Source organism: Aphelocoma coerulescens, chromosome 1 (assembly GCF_041296385.1).
Source record: "Aphelocoma coerulescens isolate FSJ_1873_10779 chromosome 1, UR_Acoe_1.0, whole genome shotgun sequence".
Lineage (NCBI taxonomy): Eukaryota > Metazoa > Chordata > Aves > Passeriformes > Corvidae > Aphelocoma > Aphelocoma coerulescens.
The window spans coordinates 39,774,382-39,798,271 of NC_091013.1; the positions used below are offsets into that span (position 1 = coordinate 39,774,382).

The window sequence follows — 23,890 nt, forward strand, 5'->3', positions numbered from 1 at the left end:
GATGTTGTTGGAGGCGTCTCTGGGCACAGGAAGGAGTTGGTTTGGTATTTTCTTTCCAGTTTTCTTGGATGAGGAATCAGTGGAAAGAAAAGCATCCAAGTCATGTTCATGTAAGCACTGCTTTCAGAAATTAGAAAATCATTATGTGAATATTGTGGTGCAGGATGTCAAGTGTGCACAGCACACAAATTAACTGAAGTAACACCCATGCCTCAAGGTGTTTTCAGTCCTACACCAAAAGACCACAGGAAGACTGACGGGTAACAGGACACATTAAATGCTGTATGCCAGAAACACAACTTTCTGGAGTAGGAAAATGCTATGTTATTGCTCTGTATTGTTACAGAGCTTTAATTTATATTTCAGTTTACTGTTCACTGGAATTCTTGGAACCATTGGATCATTACGCATGGCAGAACATAGTCTCTATTTTCATACCACAGGAATTCATGCTATGAAGCCACCTGTGTGGGTAAAACTCTTCATTAGGTAATTTAGAATTAATCATTGTAAAAACCTAACTCCTCCTCTGCCTATTAAGAAATATATTTTAAAGCAGCGAAGTCTGACTAACACAAGGAAAAGACAAAAAACATCCAAACTGACCATGCCTGCTTTTAAAATACTTTGCATTTTAGCATTTCAGACCTTCCATTGCATTTTGTTTTTAAAAATGTCTTGTAGGCTACATACCAATGCCAGACCATATGTTACTGTGAGTTTTGTAGCAGAACTACAAATCTCCAAAAACTTCTATAAACAAGCTATTACACTGCCCTGACATAAAGGGAAGAGCATATTTAAAGCTACATAGTGAATACATTACTTTTCATGTCATTTTTAATTCCCAACTTTGTAGGTATTTTCTCTATATGCGCATGGAGTACTGCGTGAACAAACTAATCTGAGATATACAAACCCAGGCCAGCAATCTCTCTTTACAAAGAAAGTATGTACCATCACATACTTACTGCTAAACTGGCATGGTATTTAAAAAAACTGCACAATCCAGATCTGCTTCTCTTTTGGCTTAGTACAAAAGCACACCTAATGCAAGTACATACAAGTATTATATGAGTATACTCAGAATTTACCTCTATCTCATGTAAGGGATCCCAGCACTTAAAACTTTCTGAGACATTCAATGCAGCAGAGTGCAATGGAAATGCATGCCAGAAACACTGAATTCACAAGATACTGAGGGCCAAGGCCACTTTCATTAAAAAACACACTGTCAGCAGTCACACAAATGTAGCAATTAAAGCAGTTGCACACAGAGTCAAAACTCAGGGATCGGTGCTCTCCTGAGATTGAAAGATTCAAGTGCACAGTGCTTACCTCCCAGGAGCACATGTCCCCACCCCATCAGGATAGGATAGAGCAACCTCTACACTTAGAGTAAATCTGTCACTATAGAAAAAGGAATGCAGGATCTGTAAAGCCACAGTCTGTGAACAAGCAGGAGCACTGCTACTACAGCCAGTGCATTGCAAGGATGGAAGCTGGGGGCTTTGCTCTCACCACAGCACTAGATTATGCATACTGCATTAAAGTGACATTATACAGAATACACAGGTCTTACAAACAGAAAATGCTCCAGATTTGAACCTGAATTAAGAGACTGAAAGTAGGTATACAACCTTTACAACAATAGTTTCTATACATATACAAGCTATAGAACTCTGTAACAGAGTTTTGTTTGCACAGCTATGTGTACTGCAATGAAGAGTTTGTGTGCCATGCTGCAAGTAAAATGCAAACCATGTGGAAAAAGGCAGGAAAAGTTTTCTGCTTACAGCTGAAAGGATTCTCTAACTTATCTTGCCCCACCCACTTGTGCCCTCACACATGCACTTCCCTTTCATTCAAACTAATATTGGACATGGGAACAACACTATATTTTATTTCAAATATATAATATACGTAACAATATATACTTAGAAGTAGTCTAAGCAGAAAGTTTTCACCTACTGTTTCTAGGGATATATGTTAATTTGTATTTCAACTGGCTGCCCCTCTTATTGTTTTAATTCCTGCAGGTATTTGCTTTTCATCCCTATTAATATAGCACTCATATTTCTTTCGTATGACCAATTAGTTATTATGTGCCTGAAGCATACCAGAAATGTAGAATACTAGTAATAATAATTCTGGTATTTTACTGATTCTCTTAACAAGGTTATTAATTTTATAGTGGTAGAGTTGGGCAATGTTATTCTTCTACATGGACTACTGGAAAGACAGAACTCAATATGCACTGAATTACTATCCCACTCCATTCACATTTGTGTTTAAGGAATCACATGTGAACTAAGCTTGATTACAGCAACTTTCTGTATCATTGCTCTGATTTCCCATTATACTATTCCTTGTTACACTTGATGCTTTGCATACTTCCATTTGATTTTTGGGTGGTATCTTTTCCTAAGCATTTATTCCTCCCCCCAAAAGAGAATTTACAATACAATGAAAGTATTTCCTGAAGTAATTTCAAATCAACTTACCCCTCAGTCATGAAATTTACAGCAAATGAATACACCAAAGTTCTCCAAATTAAATGCTTATTATATTTGAATTTGAAGTCAAAGCTTAACCATAATTAGATAAACATGAATTCACTAACTACAGTAAAGCATTCATATGCACCCACTCTATATTGATCATATAGGATGTATTCAAATAACGATGACAGCAATGCCTTAGATTTTATTTTTATGCTGGCATTTTGTACTATACAGTAGGTTTTCTCTTGGAAATGTTAAGAGGTACACAGGATGATTTTTCACCCACACAGGTATCTAATAAATTCTCTACTTCTCAAGAAAAACATAGGGGAAAAACACTGGGGTTTTTTCCTAAAAATTATTAAAAACATTCATTTCTCACTGGACTGAATAATCTTCAAAATATTTTATAGAGATTTCCTGTCTGTACTACATTTATCTATTCTTAACTTTGGATTTAGGAAGTGATCCAATGTTTTGTGAAAATGGTAGACCATTCGAGTAACAACCTGAATTAAGGAATTTAGCTTTCTGTACTCCTCTTATTCAGCATTTGACCTATACAGGTCCCTCTGGAAATATATCAAATTTCCATTTGCCCAAAGTAACTTCTGAACTATTTCACCTTATGCTTTAAAAAAAATAAATAAATAAACAACTTCAATGATAAGAAGCTACTTTGTAACTGAAAACATCTGGAAATTCTTCAGCAAGTAAACTGATGAGAAGATGAGGCTAAGTGGTCTGGGAAGGTATGTATTTACTACAGAGATGAAGAACCCTAACAGAAAGGACTGTTTTCAAACACGAAAAGGGGAACTAACAGTTACTTGCAGAGAAATCATGCAAATCATCAGTAAAGAATTCTCAAGACAGTACTCCTATACTGTAGCAAGTAATCAGAAAACAGATTATGGCAAAAAGGTTTTCAATAATTAAGCTTATTCCATAGAATACTGTTACAAATTCCTCACTGAACTAAAATTAGGTTGGAAGGAGGGTTGGAACTAAATGACCTTTAAGGTCCCTTCCAACTCAAACCATCCTATGAATGAACAATGCCTCCATCACATGGAACTAGACCATCTTTGGTGGCTGACATCTGGTTTTGAAGGGTCATATTCATATGCTGCAGGGAAACCACACAGCTAACCAGGTTTCCTCAATATATATAGGTTCCCATTTGATTTTGTCTTTCCCATCCTTCAGTACCCTGCAGAACAGTCGAGTTCTGTCAAGGAAGAACAGACTCCAACCTTCAACAGCAAAACTCAATTGAGTCTTTGTACCAATGAAATCATAAAATAAACCCATTCGATAGCCAGACCGGCAACTGAAAATGGCAAGATGTGAAAGATTCCTGTTTGTAATTGAACTAAAGAAAAGATTCCAGAGTTTGGTGGTGGGATGCTTCTGGGCTGCTTGTTGCTGTTTTGCATTAGTCGTGTGTAAAGGAAGGTATTCTTCCTTCAAATTCTATTTTAGCAGTGATCTTCTTTAATTCAATTGACAAGAGAAAAAGTTTTAAGCATAAGAAGAACACTAATCAAAGCCCAGAATCTGACCATCTGTCCTCTAAAAGTCTAAGTGGTATATATGACAAGTAGTTAGTTTAAAGATTCTTCTGGCAATTAATATACAGAACAAAGAAAAAAAGAGCAAATGACATTTACATTAATTTAGTTGGCAAGTTCTTTGTACACAAGCAAGCAGGTCCCATCAAAGTTGCTAATTTAATTCTCAAGTCAGGTCATAGGAATCTCTTAATTGCAAAAGTATTTGCTATGTTGATAGGGTATCACTAGAAACAACTGTCTGGTACAGAAAATTATAGTACAATAATTTTATACTAACTTAAGTATTAGCACATATGTTGCTGGCTTCAGAATAAAAACCAAGTTACTTCTATTTTAAAAGAAAATATATCAAATTAGGATTCACAAAAGTTTTTAACCTCTACTGGAATCATAAAAATTAGTATTTTTGTTTGCAGTGCTTCAGGCAAACAGCATCGCTCACACTTGACCACTTATCCTTTGAATCATTCCGTTTTGGGAAGCAAGGCTGCTAAAGTGGCCTAAAGCCAGCCCCCATCAAGGACCTCTGTTACAAATAAAGTACTTAAAAACAGATGGTTACAAACCTCAAAATTCTGAAAAATAAAGAGCAGCAAAGAGCAGTTAACACTGCACAATTCATTAAGAATCTCATGGTAAACGAAGAAAACCACAGATGACCCATAGAACGAAATGCTGACGAATGATCCGCTTGAAACAGCGGGAACCATGGAGAAGCCTGCTGCTCCCACTACCTGCACAGAGCACAAAGCACTGCACACTGCGAGGTGGCGAGGTTTCAGCTGGTGAGAGTAGAAGAGTTACAGAAAAAAAGAAAGGAGTCACTGCTGGAAGAGTCCCTGTGGTAAACAAAGTAAATCAGGATGCGAATGCTGCTGCTGCAAAGTACAGTTTGCAGCACAAGTAAACTTCTGAAGGGGAATGTGAAGGTGGGCCTCCCACTGGGCTATCAACTGCACCACAGATTCAGCTATCTTTGTCACAAGCCACGAGGGGACACAAGCCACAAAGGCAGGAGCCCATGTCATGCCAACTTAATAGCAAAAAGTAAATGCAGAAGTTCAAAAAGTGAGGCTTGTGTTTCTGACAGCAAAGTTAATAAAGCAAGCTTTGAATTTCCTTTTTTTTTCCTGATGGTATGTTATACCTCCTGATCAGAAACAAGATTTCTCATTCCTAGTCTTGACTTCTCTTCTTTGAAGTTTTAAGGCAGTTGGTTTTCCATTGTAAAGTTTTGAATAATAATTCAGATTTTTGACAGTGCTGTATTTACTATATACACTCTTGTCTGCAGCACAATCACAGGAGAACACCAGGAAAAAGAAAATTACTGATGAAGAATAACATGTGCTCTGCTATTTATCCAGTAACAATAAAAGTAAGTGTTAACTCTAAACAATCCTGCTATTAAGAAAGAGTTACCTGCTTTTTACATACCCAAGCTCAGGTGCAATTTTTAATACACTATAAAACTTGTATCTTCATATCATCTTATAACTTACACTTACATCTTCATATGTATAAGGTTTAAGTGAAACAGACTTCTCCTGAAATCTACCTAATGTGATTTATTTCACCAGGTATTTTCCAGATACATATAAATAAGAAATTATATCTCCCCAAGAATACATGGTTAATACATGGCATGGTTAGGGTGGAAACAAAATGCAAAAGCTGTTGTCAAAAGTCCCTTTTGGGCCAGGCTTTTAGGCACTCAGTCTGTCCTACCTGGCACCCCTAATTCTCCCTAGTGCTTAGGCACTCCTTCTGTGACACTGAGGGGTGCTCCTGCCTCCTTGCCTAGCAGTAATTTACTGCAGGGACACAAGGACACGAGAAGGAACTTTCACATTTGTTACTGCAGGATCAGAAATCAGACTCCTTATATACCTTGTCAAACTGGTTTATACTAGCTGTAATTTTCATACTGCTGCGAGACATCACAACTGTTAGCAGTTCCATTTAAATGGAGACACAGGTTTGGACTAAGCAAATCTCTCAAAAATGTGTGCACATATGCAGATGGATGCTTGTGTAATTGTCTATGCTAAACAGCTCCCTGGTTTGGGGAAGTCTAACTATGGGAATTAGATTTCTGAGCTCACAGCAGCAAGGGCCTATGCAACGCTCACAGCAACCAGCAGGCTCATCCCCACAGCAGCAGGCAGCTCTAGTGCTGCACACAGCAGCAATGCTGCAACAAAAAGATGGAAAGAGTGAAGGAAATGACTGCTCCTGGGAAGGGCTATCTCTGTCACACAAGCCAGTGCCAGCCCAACTCTAAGCTGGGCTGAAAGCTGACAGAGGTGTTCTGTTGTTTGAATGGACTGTATCCAAGTTCACAGGATGCCTGTTAGGAGTACTGTACAGATTTTAAAAACTCTATGCAGACTTGGCCTTTGCTTCTGAAACAACAATTCAACAAGTAGGGCGTCACTGCCATTCTAAGAAAAACTGTCTTATTCAGGCTCTTTTGAAACCTTTTGCCTGAGAATCAACAGATACTATACAAGTCAACTGCCTATTTAAAAAAAAAAAATATTTCATTTTGATTGTGGAATCACCACTACCAGACATAAAAAGTAGTTCTCCCTATGAATTTATCTTCTTAATACTTCAACCAGCTTGTGTCTTGGCTTTATTCTGCTGAACGGCTGAATTACCAAACACTGCATTACCGTTCTTCTACTGTCATGGTCTGTCCTTCTGCCTCCCACGCTGCCAACATTAAATGCTTAAGTAATTACCTTAGAATATTTGTAAAAAACAATGGTTTATACACATTCATCTGAAGTGAATAAGCACATCTTGAAACACTGGCATTTTACTGTGACCACATACAGTTCTACCACAGAGTGTTGAATAATGCCATTCCAGTATGATTACTTATTCAATTCCCTTGGATACTTGATTTGTTTTTCTAAACACTAGCCTAAGGTAATGTGATTTTGTCAACATCCCATTTATTTTCTTGCTCTCATATATCTACAATGAAGCATAAGATGTTATTTCTAACAAAACACTAAACAAAGTTATTTAGAAACTATTTTTTTAAACAATTATATACAAAAATGTTCCATGGGCATGAGCCCTGAGAAAAATCTCAGTACACTAGCACTATTTAATTAACAGAGTCTCACTTGGTAATTCACAGCAATGCCTACTAAAGACAAACCACACATCTATACTTGGTCACCAAAAAGATGGAGAATTTTAGCAGGTGTCAAGGACTATATATATATATATATATATATATATATAGACTCAATGCACTGAATTTCTTAGAAAATGAGCAGAACTTACAAAAAATGATGAGCCATCCTTTGAAACTGCAACTGGGTAAATTCCATCTCCTAGCCGCACAGAGAGCTCCCAGCTACTTCTCTTTGATTTAGCAATAGGAATTCTAAAAAAGAAACAGACAGAAGAAAAAATTTTAACAGAGATTTCATGCTTGTCCCAAGTTAACCAGAAGCACTTGCCTCATAGGATGGTCATGAAGGATATAACGCATCATTAATCTATAGACACAGTTGGAGAGCATACTTGAAAAAAATATATACTAAATACATTTTTCTGTCAAACAGCATATAAGGAGAAAATACACTCTTACTTTCTTTCTAGATTTGCCTTGACACACTGGGTATGCTGATAAAGTTACAGGAGGCCCTTGAATGCAGCCAGCACTTGCTGCAGAATTAGCTCAAACAGGATGAAAAGCAGATGAGAAAGTGGGTTGGCAGGAGAATAGCAATAGTGATAACTGGAGCAGTCTTTTTAAGGGCAAAATATAATCATTATTTCTTTAATCTCATTCTCAGTAAATCTTAATTAAAAGCCAATTACAGACAAAAGATTCAGCCAAACAAGTAATACCAGTAACTTTATAATATATATTTTTAAGTATCTCATACACAGAGCCCTTCAAGCATGCTGAAAAAATAATGATGTATCATCACAGCCCACACACAGGATTATACTGATTCCTGCAGCATTCTGTGGCTGCACCATTTATCAAGTAACACAGGAAACTGAAATGTTTTCAACTTAAAAAAGCACACACCTGAGAGCAAAGGAATGAGAACTGAGCCTCCAATCTTCGAAATTCAGAGTGAAACATGCAATTTTCAGGTATTTTATTTAAATGTATATTCATTTTCAGTTTCCTCATTCTAACTTCTCGAGTCTCTTCCACTTTGCCATAACAACTGGTGTCCAAAAGCATACTACAACTTTTCTAATGAATGGTCACCATATATTACCATCAGGAAGCACCACATAGCCTAAACAGAAGATAGGAAGGTGTAATTTAAACTCCATTAAAACAAAGACACTATTTTGGTATAGCTTTTCTTCCACACTGGCTCTTAGACATTTAGGTTTTTCTGGAAGAAATCTGTATGGATAATAAGTTTATCACCTTTATGTCTCCTCTAAGGATCATTTCTGCCATAACATTAATCTATTGTACATTATAGCACTTACTACACCATTTTATTGCAGCCTTCAGAGTCTTAAAACTTGTAAACACATTATGCCACATGCATCCTCCAGAGGATTTAGGTGACCAGTGAATCACATCTCCCAGAAGAGAGTGCTCAGGTTTCCTGCGGAATCAACAGGGAGAAGCACCTGTGAGGTCTCCAGAGGCCACAGGAGGAGAAGTTATCTGCCCAAGCCAAGGATAACACACTGACTTGCTAAGGATTTCAACAATTATTTTAAGAACATTAGGCTTTTAGATACCTGAAACTTAAGCAAGTACAAATTCAAGTACTTAATGAGGCAAGGAGCTTCCAAAAATTGTGCCTTGCCACGTGCCTGAAAAGGGGAAATGGAAATGCTAAATATATCAGACACAAATAGATGCATACTTATCCTTAGTTACTCCTGGATCCAGTCAAGTAAGGCCTACACCAAATTTCAGCAAACACCTTAGCCCACCTCTATCACTAACCTAAAAGTTCACAAGACAAATATTGAAAATAACCTGTTACTGTGCTAGCAATGCCAAGTGTCACCTTTCACATTTAATATAGTGAAAATTGTCAAAACAACAAATCTGAGGAATTATCCATGGTCTATTGGGTGCAACACAATTTCTCAGCAACTCATATTGGAGTATGTCACCAAGCATTTAGACTGGCTGATAGGAAACACAACAGACACAGGAGTTCCTGAAGAAGAGGAAGAGGAATTTCCTGCACAGGTAGCAGGCAGCAAGCTGAGAGATGTTTTCCTTGCATTTCCTGGTATCAGAGCACCAGTAAGGAGGTATACAGGGAGCACCTGGTTAAGCTCTCCATGACACCCCACTCAACAACCAACAGGATTTCGTGGTTTATAGCAACTTCGTATTTCTTATATTAGAACTAAGACCTCATCACAAACTCAGCTTAGTAGATCTGCTTCACTGGTGTCATGAGATCCCTTACAGCCTCACTGGCATAGCCCTGCTTCATATTGCATTTGACTGGAAGTGACCTCATGAATCTGGCTGCTGGCCATCAAAGGAAAGACAGTCTTGTTCTCCAGCAGGGATTATTTTTGTTCAGTCCTGTCTTGCTGAGATTTGTCAAGTGTATCTCCAAACAGGATGCATGCCTCTTGAGAAGCATGACTATGATCACTGCTTTGCCTGGGTTTCAAACAGTCACATAATTCCTCTCTCTGCAACACCAGTGGCCAGGAGGCCAAGGTCCAGAGCTGCATCTAACACCAAGTACACAGCAAGTTGTCTCTCCTTTCTGGAACTGTTAGATCCATTTGCACAGCAACATTTTTCAGCTTTGCCTGTGGTTTTGTAACTATAACTGACACTGGCTAGGACAGATACTTACATTAACTCAAGACAATCCTTCTTCATTAAATCAAATTCTGTTCAGAGAAATTATCTTGTAGTAGACTCCATTTTGATAGGATTTGCAGGAAGAGAAGGTTCAATATAAATAAGGATTACAAAGTCCAAAAGTAAGGATCAAAGTCTAAGATTGTTGAATATGAACAGGAAGTTGCTCACACTAGTTCATATAAAACTCCCCAAACTTCTGGCTACTCTCAAAATGTACAACTTTTAAAGTTCTGGATAATGGGATGAAATCCAACATATTGTATTCACAGGAAAAAAAAAATCCCACTGAAAATAAAAATAGTGTAATTTTTGCCATCATAAAAGACACAAAGAAAACAGAAGGCACTTCCCCTCCTAGATTCAGAGTCCACACAGTATGTCTTTCCTAGGGTTCAACATGCCCTCCCTTTTTTCTCCCAGTTTCAGCAAATGACATATTATCCAATAAAATTACTTCATTTGCATATAAAGATCATTGGCTGCAGGAAGAAAGACAAGTTTCACAGCAAGATGACTGCCAGGTGAATGGGCAGCAGGGCCATGGAGAACTGTGCGCTGCTGATCCTTGCCAGGAGCGCTACACACAAAGGGACAGAGAGAGCAAAGGCAGCACTGCAGCCGCAACGACAGGACATGGGTGGAAAAGGGTGTTACAAACACCTTCCATGCAAAAAAGGGCAGTTCTGAACCTCTCCACTCCAAATTGCCTTCTAAGGGGAAGCATCACAAGCACAGGAGCACAGATGAAGAGTGATGGCCTGGCTTTAAGTCACAAAGGCTTTACTCCAAAGCACCAATTACAAAAACATGTAAGCAGTGCAACAAGAAAAAGAGCACCGTTTGCCTGCTTAGTTATTTATTTTCAAGCTCTACTGCCGTTTGTTCAACTAGAGATGATGTCTGTGTAGAATGTATTACGCCCCTTTTACCCCCAAATGCCATTTGTGGGAGAGGGAGACACTTTAGAATAACACAGCAACCAAAGCTCCCGGTTTCTTTGCAAGTTTTCAGTGAGGAAAGCAGACAACTGCGAAAAACTTTAGATCGACACACACTTACTGTGCTCATGGAAAACATTAATTAAACTATTATCTATTCCAGTCAAGAACAAATAATGAAAGAAAACAGACACTCACAAAAGCAAATCATGTAATAACTTTGCCCTGGCCATTTTGATTGTCACCAACCAATCCAATAGAAGGAACTCAATAAAAATGACAATTTTCTGCAGCTTGTGGATAATAAACTTACCTCTCCCATTTACCACTGATGATGTAAATGTGCTAGGACATCACCAGCTCCTAAAGGCCCAGAAAACTGAGTACAGATTTTTTTTTTACTTCCAATTCAAAATACATGTTTTAATGCTGAGGGGGAAAACACTTACAAATTCCTCTTCACTTCTGATATTTTTGCTGCATAATACTTTACGTAAACAGAGAAATCCCAAACTATCATAACAAGTCCTCCTGTTTGAAAGTTTATAAGCGTTTGAAAACCACATTTTATGACACTACATAAAGCTGTTTTTCAATTGGCAATTACCTATTCAGCAGTTAAATAAAAGTGAAATATTGACTTAAAACAATGTTAATGGTCAAAGAATCATTAAGAAATCCTTCATCATAACTTTCACAGCAGGTGGCCTGTAAAATGATCAAGAATAATGTGCTGGATTCTGTAGCCACCAAGGTCAGTTTCTGCATACAAATCTTGCAGAGGGAGAAAAAAAGACCTTCAGAAAGTGGGCCATTCATCTGAACCAAGTTCAGAGAATTTCCAGCACTGTGAAAAGATATGTTATGCAAGCACATAGATGTATTCAGTGGGGGTAGACTGAACCAGCTACATGGAGACTACAAAGGAGCCCTCCCATGGCTCATGAATAAGTCGAGGAAATGATCAGAAAAAAATGCAGAGATGTTTAGACAGATGGCCCACTTAAAATGCCTGGGACAGGGCATAAGCAATTTTAATGAAACTTTAGATCTACCATATAAATTGTTTCTTATTTTCCCTGCCCTCCCCCCACCCCTCCAAAAAAAAAAAAAAAAAAATCAAGAAAGGCAAATAGAAATCTAACAACTCAAACAAGAGCCTATCTTGTGATGCACAAAAAAAAAAAAAAAAAAAAAAAAAAACACACAAAATTTACCAAAAAAAGGAAGTAAATCTCACACTTTTGAGCATTATTTGTTTAATAAGTTCGCATGCAAAGAAATATCCTTCACAGAACCTTCAACTATCAGATGAATATAAAAGCAGGGAATGGATAGATTAAAAGAATTCTAAACAGAAGTGTACTGCCAAACAAAATACAAACCTAAGCTTTAGTATCTGAGTACTTTCAACACTTTCCAACATAAAAGTTCATCATCGCACAGAAAAGATAAAAGCAGCATTTTCACAGGATTATTTTAAGAACCAAAAATTATGTGAAAGGAACCTAAGAATCTGGGAATATTTTATTCAGCAATTTGAAGTATTTTCTATATCTATTCACACACATTTTCTACATGTATTCAGACTGGTCCATCTATACATATCACATGCCCTCTTACATAAAAATAGGTTTTCCTTCTTCCTGCTTTATATGTGCATACATATACATGTACCGCTTTAACTGTGAATATGAAAATATACCATCATTAGACTAAATTATAGTTCTTCATATGTCATGCAAAATAATAACCCCTACTAGCCAGTGTGGCAGCTGATCAGACAAAGGCTGAAAGAATTACTCGATAGTTATATCAAAAAGGTTTTACATTACATTTTCTTACATATCACATTGAGATCAATAACAAATACGCATCTTTATAGCCATGTACTCTATTTGAATAGTGACCACAGGAAAAAATGAAATTACATGGAAGGTACACTATAAAATAAAAAGCAATGCTTTAAAAGGATGCTGTGGAGTACACTGTGCTTTGATTCACAACAGTGTACATCTGGATGTTCCCTTAGCAGAAGCTTTTCGAGCAATTTGCATTGACATAAGAGCCTGGAATCCAGTGACCAATGAAAACCTCCACTACCTTCAGCAGTGAAACCCAGATGAGGGCTAAAGAAACAGTTAAGCTAGTTCTTATAAATCTAGGGTGAATTTAGCTGCCCAGACCTAAGAGTATGGCTCAACCCCTTTCATCTTCATTTAACTGAGAAATAACCTTGCAAACAACCTGAGCTCACCCTGGCTAACCCACTTCTACTTTGGAGGTATCTAAACATGCAGGGCTTGGGTTTTGCAAAGAGAGACACCCTAACCCCCAATGTTTTACCACCAGCATCCTCAGCAGCCTGGCAGGGGGAAGGAAGTAGGGGTCCTCTGCCAAAGCCATCTCCACAGTCTTAACAAGAAATTATCCTCCAAACACGCAGCCAATCAACAACTCTTAAGCTTTTTGAAAAAAATCTTTCATGGACCTTTTAGCTTTAAATCCATTGGGTAAATGAAGTAGGATTGCTGTTATTGACTATCTTGCTATAACAAAGTCCTGTTTGCAGAGCATACGTCCAGAGAACCAAAGATCCATGCTATCAAGTCATCCTCAGCCTGTGAGGGTTCACATCCACCTCCCATCTCTCTGGAGAAAGAGCCAGGGCCCAGGTAAACACTGGGGAACTCACCACTCTACCCTGCTGATGGTAGGAAGGAATGAGAGATTCATGGAGACTTGGAGAATTCATGGAGACTCAGCTTTGCAGCCTGATGATGCATTCTTTGGGACAAAAAGTTTTGGCACTTGGTCCTAATGCCAGGAAATTTCGATGTACTTTGCATTTAATAAACTGGATGAAACACAGTAGCCCTGGGAACTGCACATAGAGCCCAAGGCCTCTCAGTTTCAGAAAATGGTCAGTCTGCCCAGTCCTTCAGCAGGTGACAGCGTACCTTGATAATTTCAAATAAATAAATGTAAAACCTATCTGAAACTGATTTCCTCTCCGATGATATGTTAGGGCCTACTTTAATATTTGGTTTGTGTTGGAAAAAGCCAAGATCACAAGCATTAATGCTGGATAAGAGATGTTGCTACTTGTCTCATTTGCAAGCATTTGTGAAAGAAGAAGCAAGGAACACTCAAATCAAGCATTCACAAGTACAGAGAAAAGACATTTATTTTTAGTATAATTTCCAAGTCTGTACCTCTGTTTTTCAACCATCTTTCCTAAATTAGCAAAATTATTTACCAAAGGAGGAACCACTTGCAAGCAGGTGTTTTTAATCAGATCAGTCAACAATATTGACTTGTCCATACTGACAATTGTTATTGAGAGAAAAATCTAAAAATCTGTTTGTCATCAAAAAAAGTTGGGGCTATTTCTCCTCCAATTAAAGTACTTAATTTCATAACTTTGTTGTTTTCAGAAATATTTTTTTAAATTTTTATTAAGAGATAAATTTGGGCGGTTGGCAAAACTAATAATAATAATTTACTCCACCAAAAGGAAAACAGCAAATGCTTTTTCCCATACAAGCTTTCCCGTATTTCCTTGAACAAAGAAACTTATTGTGCAGATATTTAGGAATAGTCTCACAATAATTATCTCACTTTCTTTTTATGTGCAAAGGGCTTCAGAACAAACCACTGTGATGCAGTAGGGAGGACTAAAGCGCTTCTGTTAACATCATCCAGTAGCAGTTACGTCCTTTCATGTAACATGATTGTATTAGGATGTAGCTGCCTGTTGGGCGGTCCGTTTCCTACGTCTCCATTCAAAGAAGGGCTGTTCCCAGTAATAATGTGCTATTTTCCACTTTGTATTACATTTAGAATACTACAGGTTTGCTGTCCACACAAAAAATAGGCAGAACGAAATGCTAACCTACTAATATGGAAATGAGGTGAAGTGATTAAAAATTACCTCTAAGTTTGATAAGGAAATAATCCAATTTTACTTCTACACATAATACTATTTTCCATACTCTCTTTTTTTTGAAACATCCAGGCAAACTTTGTGCTAGGTTTGTTGTACTCATCTCCATAGTGAAATCTGCCTACTAATCTTGAGCTCAATTGCCGCTAATGGCTGTAAACCTGAATCAAAACACATTTGGTGCTTTAATCTCTCATCCCTTCTGTCAGAATTTCAGTTATTCACCCACTTCTGTAACAGAAGTTCTGGAGAGTATGATAACTCAGAAGTAACAGGACCATATACAGTGGCTGTGAGAATATCAGTGTTGTACCTCAGATCAGGAGTAGTTCTCAAAGCAAGTTATCCCAACCATCTGCACTTAGAATGCTTTGAATCACACTGCAGAACAGTCTTGGTATATGCAAACCAGGTCCTTCTCTGACACAAGAAAGGCCAAAGCCAGGCTCCAGAACTTCACCCAGCACACTCCAGTCACAAATGTGCATTCAGTTCACAGGACTGGACTAGAACTAATCAAAAGTTAAATACATACAGAGTATGAGCTCCTCATCATGAACAAGATGGCACATTTGTACTGGTACACCCTCTAATGGCAGCTAGATTAATTCTTGAAGAATCCCTTATTCACATGAAGAGATTTTGATCTAATGACAATTTCTGCAATTGCATTCCCTCAAAATTCTAAGTTCAGTATTTAGTCTAGATATTCAGAAAAAAAATCCAAAACCACAAAAACTCTAATATTTAAATTCAAGCTCAACCCCTCTTATTTAGTTGCCCCAGTAAAAGTTATATTATCAAGTGTTTAATACCTACCAGTTCCTGCCAGCTGAAAGCAAAAAAAAAATACTTTAAAGTGCAGCATATTTGAAAAATCATTCTGCCATTTCGGAGGAGAAAATACATGTATTACAATCAAATTTTTAAATTCTATTTCAAAAAAATAATAGCCTGACATTCCAGAGCTGCCTCTATCCTGTTAAATAATACCACCTTCTTGAACAGATTGCCATTTCCCCAGATATCACTAATGTACAAAATTAATCCTAAAAAACACATTAACCTACCTCTTTCAATTCAGCGATACACATCTGACCCACAGACAGTCATAGCCAGCATTAAAGGCACTAACAACAAACTGAAATGTGGTATTTCCTTAGAAGTTTTCAAGGCCCATTACAGTGAAACTTTTCAGTACCTGCTGAACTTACAAAGGAGGCACCAGATCAGGAGTGAGAGACAACTACTACAGCCAAGGGGAAAGGAAAGACATCAGAATAAAGCCATCTCTGAGGAAATTTGGCAACAGCACAGACAGCAAGAACACTGGCCTTCTTCAAGGCCTACAAGGAAGACAGTGTACAAACTAAGGAAAAATCTGAAATTATACTGGCTAACCAAAATAAAACCCCCAATCTGTCTTAGGCCAAACTGAAAACACCTTTTTAGAGAACACCACCTCCAAAAATCTTTTCGAATTTCTTGTTAAGAGCTGTGTATTGAATGCTGTCTTTCCTGTGGTTTACAGTTCCATTTAGGTCTCTCACCCTTTTGATCTGTCAGTCCCCTTGGAACTACCCAGACTGTATTGCAAGAAGTATGGAATTTCTGCCCCACTTTGTAGGACATGTGATTTGACCTGGTCTCTCTAAAACTTGTTACATATGCAATATCCCAAAGGTCATTGTCTAAAACAGAATTACACTCTTTTTTTGTGCATCTTGGAAAACACAGTGCTTGCACCAGATTTCAGTAGAGTTCCAGAGTATTGTCAGAGCTCAGCCATCACACAGAGCTTATCATCTCCCACAGACTTGTTGTGGCAGAACCAAGAGTCCATCCAAGAGCTTAACTATCTCATGCCAATGAAATGGGTTTTGGAACACAGCTATATTGATCACATTTTTCTGCTGTGGTTTCTCCTCTATGAGAAACTTAATTCAGGCAATACTTAGAATGCACATTCAGGACAACCCACAGTCCTGCAAAAGGATGAGCAGATTTTCCTTGCTAGCCATCCTACATGCCATAGTGTAGGAAATAGAAGCTGGCCAAGAACAGTGATTCATTTAGAACTATATGTTTTTCTAGACAGTTTATGGCTTTTCAAAAAGATGCTTCTTTACTACATGCACAAGAACTAGTGCTGGGTAACAACACAGGTATCAATGATGTATCTACCAAATCACAGGTAAATGTGATTACAGCATTTGGCTAGAGGTACTCAAGCCATTTTCCAACAGGCAATGTGACAGCTACTTCCTCCCTCCTACACGTAAGAAATGTGGCATATTCACAGATTCTAAAGCTTTGTTCTCTGTTTCTTCTGCACTAGATTTCTATGAAACAGATTAATGTCACCAATTCTGTTCAGTTAAAGAGAAAAAAAAAAAAGCAGAGGAGAAAACCCTCAAAAGTTCATTAAAAATTATATTAGATAATATAAAACATGCGCATCTCCCAAAAGCACTCATACATCATGTCTAGACAATAATAGCACATAGCAGAGCTCCAGTGACTCTCATTACCTTCCCTACATCACCTACTACACTTTCAGCTTACATCCGGCACTCACACCACTGAGCTTTCACCACCTAATATTAACCATCTTTTCCCTTCTGAGCTAATGAAAAGAGAAAGGTACCTCTCACAATGAGTTAGGCCTTACACTGGCTGAACTACCTTTAGGTACTGCTTACCTGCATTTTTTACATTACTTAGGCACTACAACTCTAGGCCGTGGAAACACAAGCATCTAATTATTTAACAGTGATACATATTCAAAAGATGATAAATATCTATTGCCCTCTATGTATCTTCATCCTTTTAATAGGACACCTGCCTTTGTTCATATTATGGTCTCACAACTAAAGAGAAGAAAGCCAGTAAGAAAAAAAAAATGTGCGTGGATTTTCAATATGGCTAAAGTTATACACATCAGACCTGAACGAAAGAATTTGAGAATTATTAAACTAGGGTTGAATGTGAAGGACAAAATTTGTAGCAGCTAGTGCCTCATTCTCAGCCTTAAAAGAAAACTTTTGCCCACTAAGCTTTCTGCTGACTAAGGTTGAATTAGAGAAGCCAGGCTGTGTAGGTAGGATGACTCTTATTGGCAATGTTTATTTTAGCATAATCGTGATCAATATAGGATGGGGACATAAAAATGGCTGTACTGACTAAGGTCTAAGAAGAGTACAAGAATGTAATTACACTTCTACAGTGTACTCAGCTGTAAGCTCCTTCTCCTTCCTTGCCTTTTGCCCAGACAACTAGCACTAATCAATGCAGTTCAGTAATTCACATGACAAAGAATAAATGTCCTAAATATAAAATATATAAATAATATATTAACATGTACCATATAAGTACATTTTAAAACATTATGGAAAAAAAATTTCTTTAAACATTACCTTTTACACATCCAATTATTATTTAATGAATATAATTACACATAGATGGTACTGTTCCTCTTTATTATTAGCTCAATACACATATGTTTTTCTCTGAATGTTCCTGTTCTATAAACAAGCATGAACAAACAAATTGTATGTGGTCAACAGGATGCTAAAAAGAACATTAAGACTTTTCTGACAAAAAAAAACAGGCTCATTTTGAACAGAAATGCTAAAATGTGAAGTAAAACTATTGCACAAACATAAGAAAGATCCAAAGTATTTCTGAAATACACTTTCAGCAGTACTGTATGGCAGCTGAAAGAAGATATTTAAGAAGATGTTCAGAATTGGTTCTCACGACTTTGCCTTCAGCCCCAATCCTTCCTTTGCACTCACCTGCTGAGGGAATCCATATGCAACATTCATGTTCTCTCTCAGAAAGACAGTTTCCTTGTTTATACCCAACATAATTTTTCTAAAATGCAAATGACTGCAGCCCTCCTGGACCTTCCTGTGTGAGACAAACCAGCCTTGTGTGCTGGTTTTGGCTACAGTAGAGGTAATTTTCTTCATAGTTGGTGGCTGCGGTTAAATCACAAAAGTCCTTGTCTCTGAGGAGTTATGCCCCACCCTTTACAGGCCTTGAACACAAGAATTTCTCATTGCAATCCAACTTTTTTAAAATGTGAAACAGCAGAATGCTATCAGGTCTCACCACCCCTTGCTGCTGGGAAGACGCATATGAAAGACTGAAGGCTAAGGAAGCTGAAGAGAAGTGTGCTGTGGAAAGGTGCTACACTGCCCAAGGTAAGGAACTGAAGCTTAAATGGCTGTCAGACTACCAGAGTTTGGAAACCACTGAAACAGAGGTTCAGTCTATTTACTCGAAAGGGTTAATTTAAATACAAGTGTTAAGACTTGGGAAAAGGCAGCCTGTAGTAGAGGCAGACATGCAACGTCCAAGATCAAAGAATAGAAAAAACCCACAGCTAATAGAGGAATAAGGTTGACTTAATATTAGTAAGAATCTTTAAATGATTGTGATTTGAGGATACAAGCAACAAGAATAAAGGCTTTGCTGCAGGGGAGGGAGCAGGATGGGCAACACAGAATTTAAAGAAAAGTGCTCTCAGTAGTTCAATGAAACAAACAGGGTGAAGTTGTCTAAGGACATTAACAGCCAGGTACAGCCAGATGAGGGCCTGCTTTAAATTTCAGTGTCTGGTAGAAAAATGAGTAGCAGGGCCTAGAGAAAATGATTCCTGTGTCACCAAGGTATGTCACCATCTCTTCCACCATCATGTCAGAGAGAAGAGATCCAGAAACACATATCAGAACACTGGGGTAAAGGCAGAAGCTTAAAGTCTAGGAATCCAGATTTTTTTAAGTGTTGGGGTTTTTTTTTAAAATCTGGAATTAATATGCAAATAATTTATTTGTATCATCTCACTTGTAACTGCAGAAAGACTGATTTTAATAAGCACCACAGAGGGACACAATAAAGACCGGTCATCTCCTTTCTAAGTCAAAGGGTAAACATCCCCGGTTTCAAAAGACCCAGGTCCTGTGCTGTTCTTTCCTGCCCAGTCTTTCTCACACTATAGGCTTTGAAGATCTATGTTAAAAGGAAGCCACAGCCAAAACAAACTCCAAGCACCACATCTAATTACACAGAAAAGTAAACTACTAAAGAATGGTCTGTGAAAGATATTAAAGAATCATCCATAATCATAAAAGAAAATGTCATCTCAGCAGTCTCAACACAGATCCAAGGAAAAATATCCAGGTTTTTGAGTACTTACCAAGAAACAACAGAAATCAGGGTATTTTTTACTTAAGGCATCATCTATTCCAAGTATCCCATCGAAAATATGGTGACATATCCATGCAGCTTTTCTTTTAAGATTCACAACACCAGCCAGTTGCAAAACCAAAAATATACAGTACCTCAGGTGGAACAAAGAAGGCTACTTCTGACGCAGGGAGCATATGACTGATTTTGAGTTGTGCAAATATCAGGGATGAGCTTCAACTCCAAGATAGTGCACAGCAACACAACTAGCAATGTTACCTCTCAAATAATTCTCCCATTACAATTATACAAAGCTACATTGTCACAAACCAACAAATAGGCCTGCGGTCTTACATATAAGAAATATGTAAGAAGTATGTCTTTACACATAAAGAAATGAAAAATATTCCTTTCTTTTATCATTCCTCGGTAATGCACATACCAGGAATATCTTAAAACGAAAGCAAAGAAAGATCTCCAAGACTTCTGAGACAAAGGCAGGGCTTATTTTCTCATGAAAATGTCTCTTCAGTATTTTTATTTAAACACACACACTAAAACTATACAGAAGAGACCTGCCTCTCTGAAACTTGAAAAGAAATAAGCCTTAGCTCAATCTTGTATGTTTGCACTTTTAGTCTTACCCTTAAACAAGATGGAATTGAGCATAACCACACTGGAGGTTTAGCTTCTACGCTGGCATATCAAATTTCAAGTCAACAGCTCTTTTATTTAAAATATGTTAGATAAAAAGGTAATATGGTCTCTGTAAAGAGTTCCCTGGAGGTTAGAAGAACCAATAAATTAACTGTTACCATATGCTTGGCTCCTTTTGGCAAAATTCAGTAACAAAACACTGCCAAATCTCTTTAGGCGGGTAGTAATATTTGGTAGCTTATAGCACAACTTGGGAAAATAGAAAACTGGACAGAAAGCTTGGAAATTAATAGAAGAAACTTCATCTCTATCCTTCTATAGTTAGCTACATGCTGTTGGAAGAAAAATTCTAACAAAGTCAACTTTATGGGTCTGATCTATAACCAACAGCTGTCTTCTCATGGAACTCATACACTGGCTAGTATAGCAATCAATTATTCCACATTCGGTTTTTTTAAACAACGATAGATATGTTATGACCTATTTTGAAAACAGGAAGGTTTGTAAAATTAGTATTCTGAAGTATTAAAATGCATATTATCAGTGCTTTCATTATGGGTTTATTTCACTATAAATGAGAAAGTCTAGGATTATTTGCAATGCAATGTTCTTAGATTTTACTTCTCCTATAATTAAATACTTCCCATCCCTTCCCCCCATATCTTTTTTACCTACGTAATTGAGACTAGATCGTGACAGATAAAAAGCCTTTAACACTACATCTCTAATTATAGTTATAGACTGGGTATCTTAAGGACATCTATTACAGACTAGTTTTTTAATACCAACTAAAAAAGTGAGGGCAAACCTAGATGGTCCTATTCCTTTACCAAGACAAGCAGGACTTGCTCTGTAGCATCAGTTATAAGGAATCAATGTTTTTTCAGATATGAAAATGTTATTTTTGTAATCATCTATGGTAACACAAATTCATTATTATTTTATTTCCAGTAAAATGGTTATAGCCTGTTTTTCATGCCATGATGGTTTGCATGTAGAGAAAGAACAGATACTTAAAAATTACATATTTCTTTAATCAACTGCATCATCCCAATAAATTCTAATTTTGATGTATAAAAAGATATTTATTATTCAGCTTACAGTTCCACACACATCTGGCAACCAGTGTGAAGTAGGTTGACATGTATAGGACAGACATTCCACTTCTTAAAGTCATGTTATTGCACGGCTAATCCTATATTTGCATTAATTTGATACAAGCACTTACAGGTAAAAATAATCCCAAAGTATAGGTCTAAAGATTATATTATAAGCCTCTGGAAGGTTGTACCAGAGGAAAAATATTTTTTACCATTCTATGGATGTTTGCCTCATTCAGCCATTTGGGATTTTATTAATAATCTTCTCATTACTGTATTCATCTTCTGATTTCTTATTTTTTATTTTAAGTAAGACAATTTCTGTAAAGACTTGACACTGAAATCAGAGACTTCATTACCCTGCAAAATATATCCACATTTTAAAGTATTTAAGAGGGTTAAACAAAATGCAAACATTTAATGCAACATTAAGCATGTGAAATAAAAACTTGATTGCCTAAAGCAAGCATGCTATGCTGTTACCCTGGTGACAGGTTAAAAAAGGATTGTGAGCTGAATGGCTGTATGATATGAAATTAAAATGTTTCACATTGAACAATCCAAAATGAATTGGGAAAGGTTAGAGCAGAGGAGAGAGAAATCAATTCTCCAATGGCAATGGTGAATGGAAGTGAAGTCTGAATAGGATTTGCCAGTGGGGTGCAACAGCTGCCAAATATCCTGCAGCCAAAGAATTACAATAATACTGATGAAGTGTGCAAGAGCTTTTGGAATCATTGCAGGGAACAGAGAAATACTCCTACAATAATGAGGCCATTCTGTGTCCCATCCCACTTTTGCAGTTGAATCAAAGGGAAAAGAAACGGTTGAAAATTGTAATACTCAACAACAAAGGTATAAATGAATTACCTATCCCTTCAATCAGTATCTTGTATTTAACTACAGCCTCTGTGAACATGAATGAAGTAAGCATGCTAAAGAATGGACAAATCAAGACACATACATGTAAAAGTATGCAGACAATATTGAATTAGAGACTTGCTTCCCATGTATTTTGTTGACAACATTTTTACAGCAACAGCATCCAGAGTAAGCTATACACTACACAAACAAACAGCAGGACACAACCAGTGCCTCAAGGAACTACACAAGGTCAGGTGCTGATGGTCATGCTTATCTTTAATAATCCTAGCAAAGAAACATCAGCAAAACTTCCCATGCAAATGCAATTACACATGTACTTACTGAGCTTAGAGACCCCAAAAGTCAAGAAAAATGTTGCCCTTCCATAAAATTATCCTACACAACTTCATATCCGCCTTCGGAAACTCCGGGTAAAATACCCAGATGAAGATAAAAACATATCCTAAAAATACCTGTTAAATGACCAGGGAGCACAGGGCAATTAGCACACACCTTGTTAGTTCTATAGTTTCCCACATACACATTTTACACACAGACAAATATTAAAGAACAGGTTTAGGAGGTGTAAGCCTGCATGAGAGGAAATAATCGTTGGGCTTATAGAGGGGATCAAAGTAAATTAAATAGAGAGAGGTCTTGTAAAGAGAGGATCTTGCAGAAGAGGTCATAAGCAAAGCACAGATGAGAAAAGGGCAGGATTAACAACTAAAAAAGGGACAGGAATTTGGCAGCACAATAGAAAACATTCACATGTCTACATTATGCAAATTCAAGTTTCAGCATTAAGTGAACAGTAGCTACAGAAGCTATAAAGCTCTTACAGCAGATGCTGTTTTCCCAGAAAACATGGTGAAAATAAAAAATAAACATAGGGACTTAGCCAGGTCTATTTACTTTGCTGAATGCCTTTCCTACCAGCAATCACCTCAGCAAGATGTGGGGATCTTCCCAAGAGATGTTCACTGAGATTCAAACTTTAAGTAATTACTATCTTCATAGTGATTTCATAACGGTTAAGCAACCCTAGAGATTGAGCAAGTGTGGGTTCCTGAGTGCCCAGAATACCTTTTTCCCTAAGCTATGAAAATTTTCCATGACAGACTGCTCTGTTCCTGGAATATATGTTTAGGAATCGTATGGAACAACAGCTCTGCTTTCAGACAACTATATCAATACCTTATATTAGTTGTGTTATCAATTCTGATTGCATTCATTTAATCAAATCAAAGAAAAAATACT

The 23,890-nt window shown here is 37.3% G+C and overlaps 1 protein-coding gene across 2 annotated transcripts in view; it reads right to left on the reverse strand.

Moving 5' to 3' along the window:
* Positions 1-23,890, reverse strand: part of PCCA (propionyl-CoA carboxylase subunit alpha) — a 271,576-nt gene that overhangs the window by 97,577 nt on the left and 150,109 nt on the right. For both annotated transcript variants that reach the window (XM_069007866.1, XM_069007874.1), the window contains exon 19: positions 7,385-7,487. In XM_069007866.1, coding sequence (XP_068863967.1) covers positions 7,385-7,487 — 103 coding nt within the window. The remainder of the gene's footprint in view (positions 1-7,384; positions 7,488-23,890) is intronic.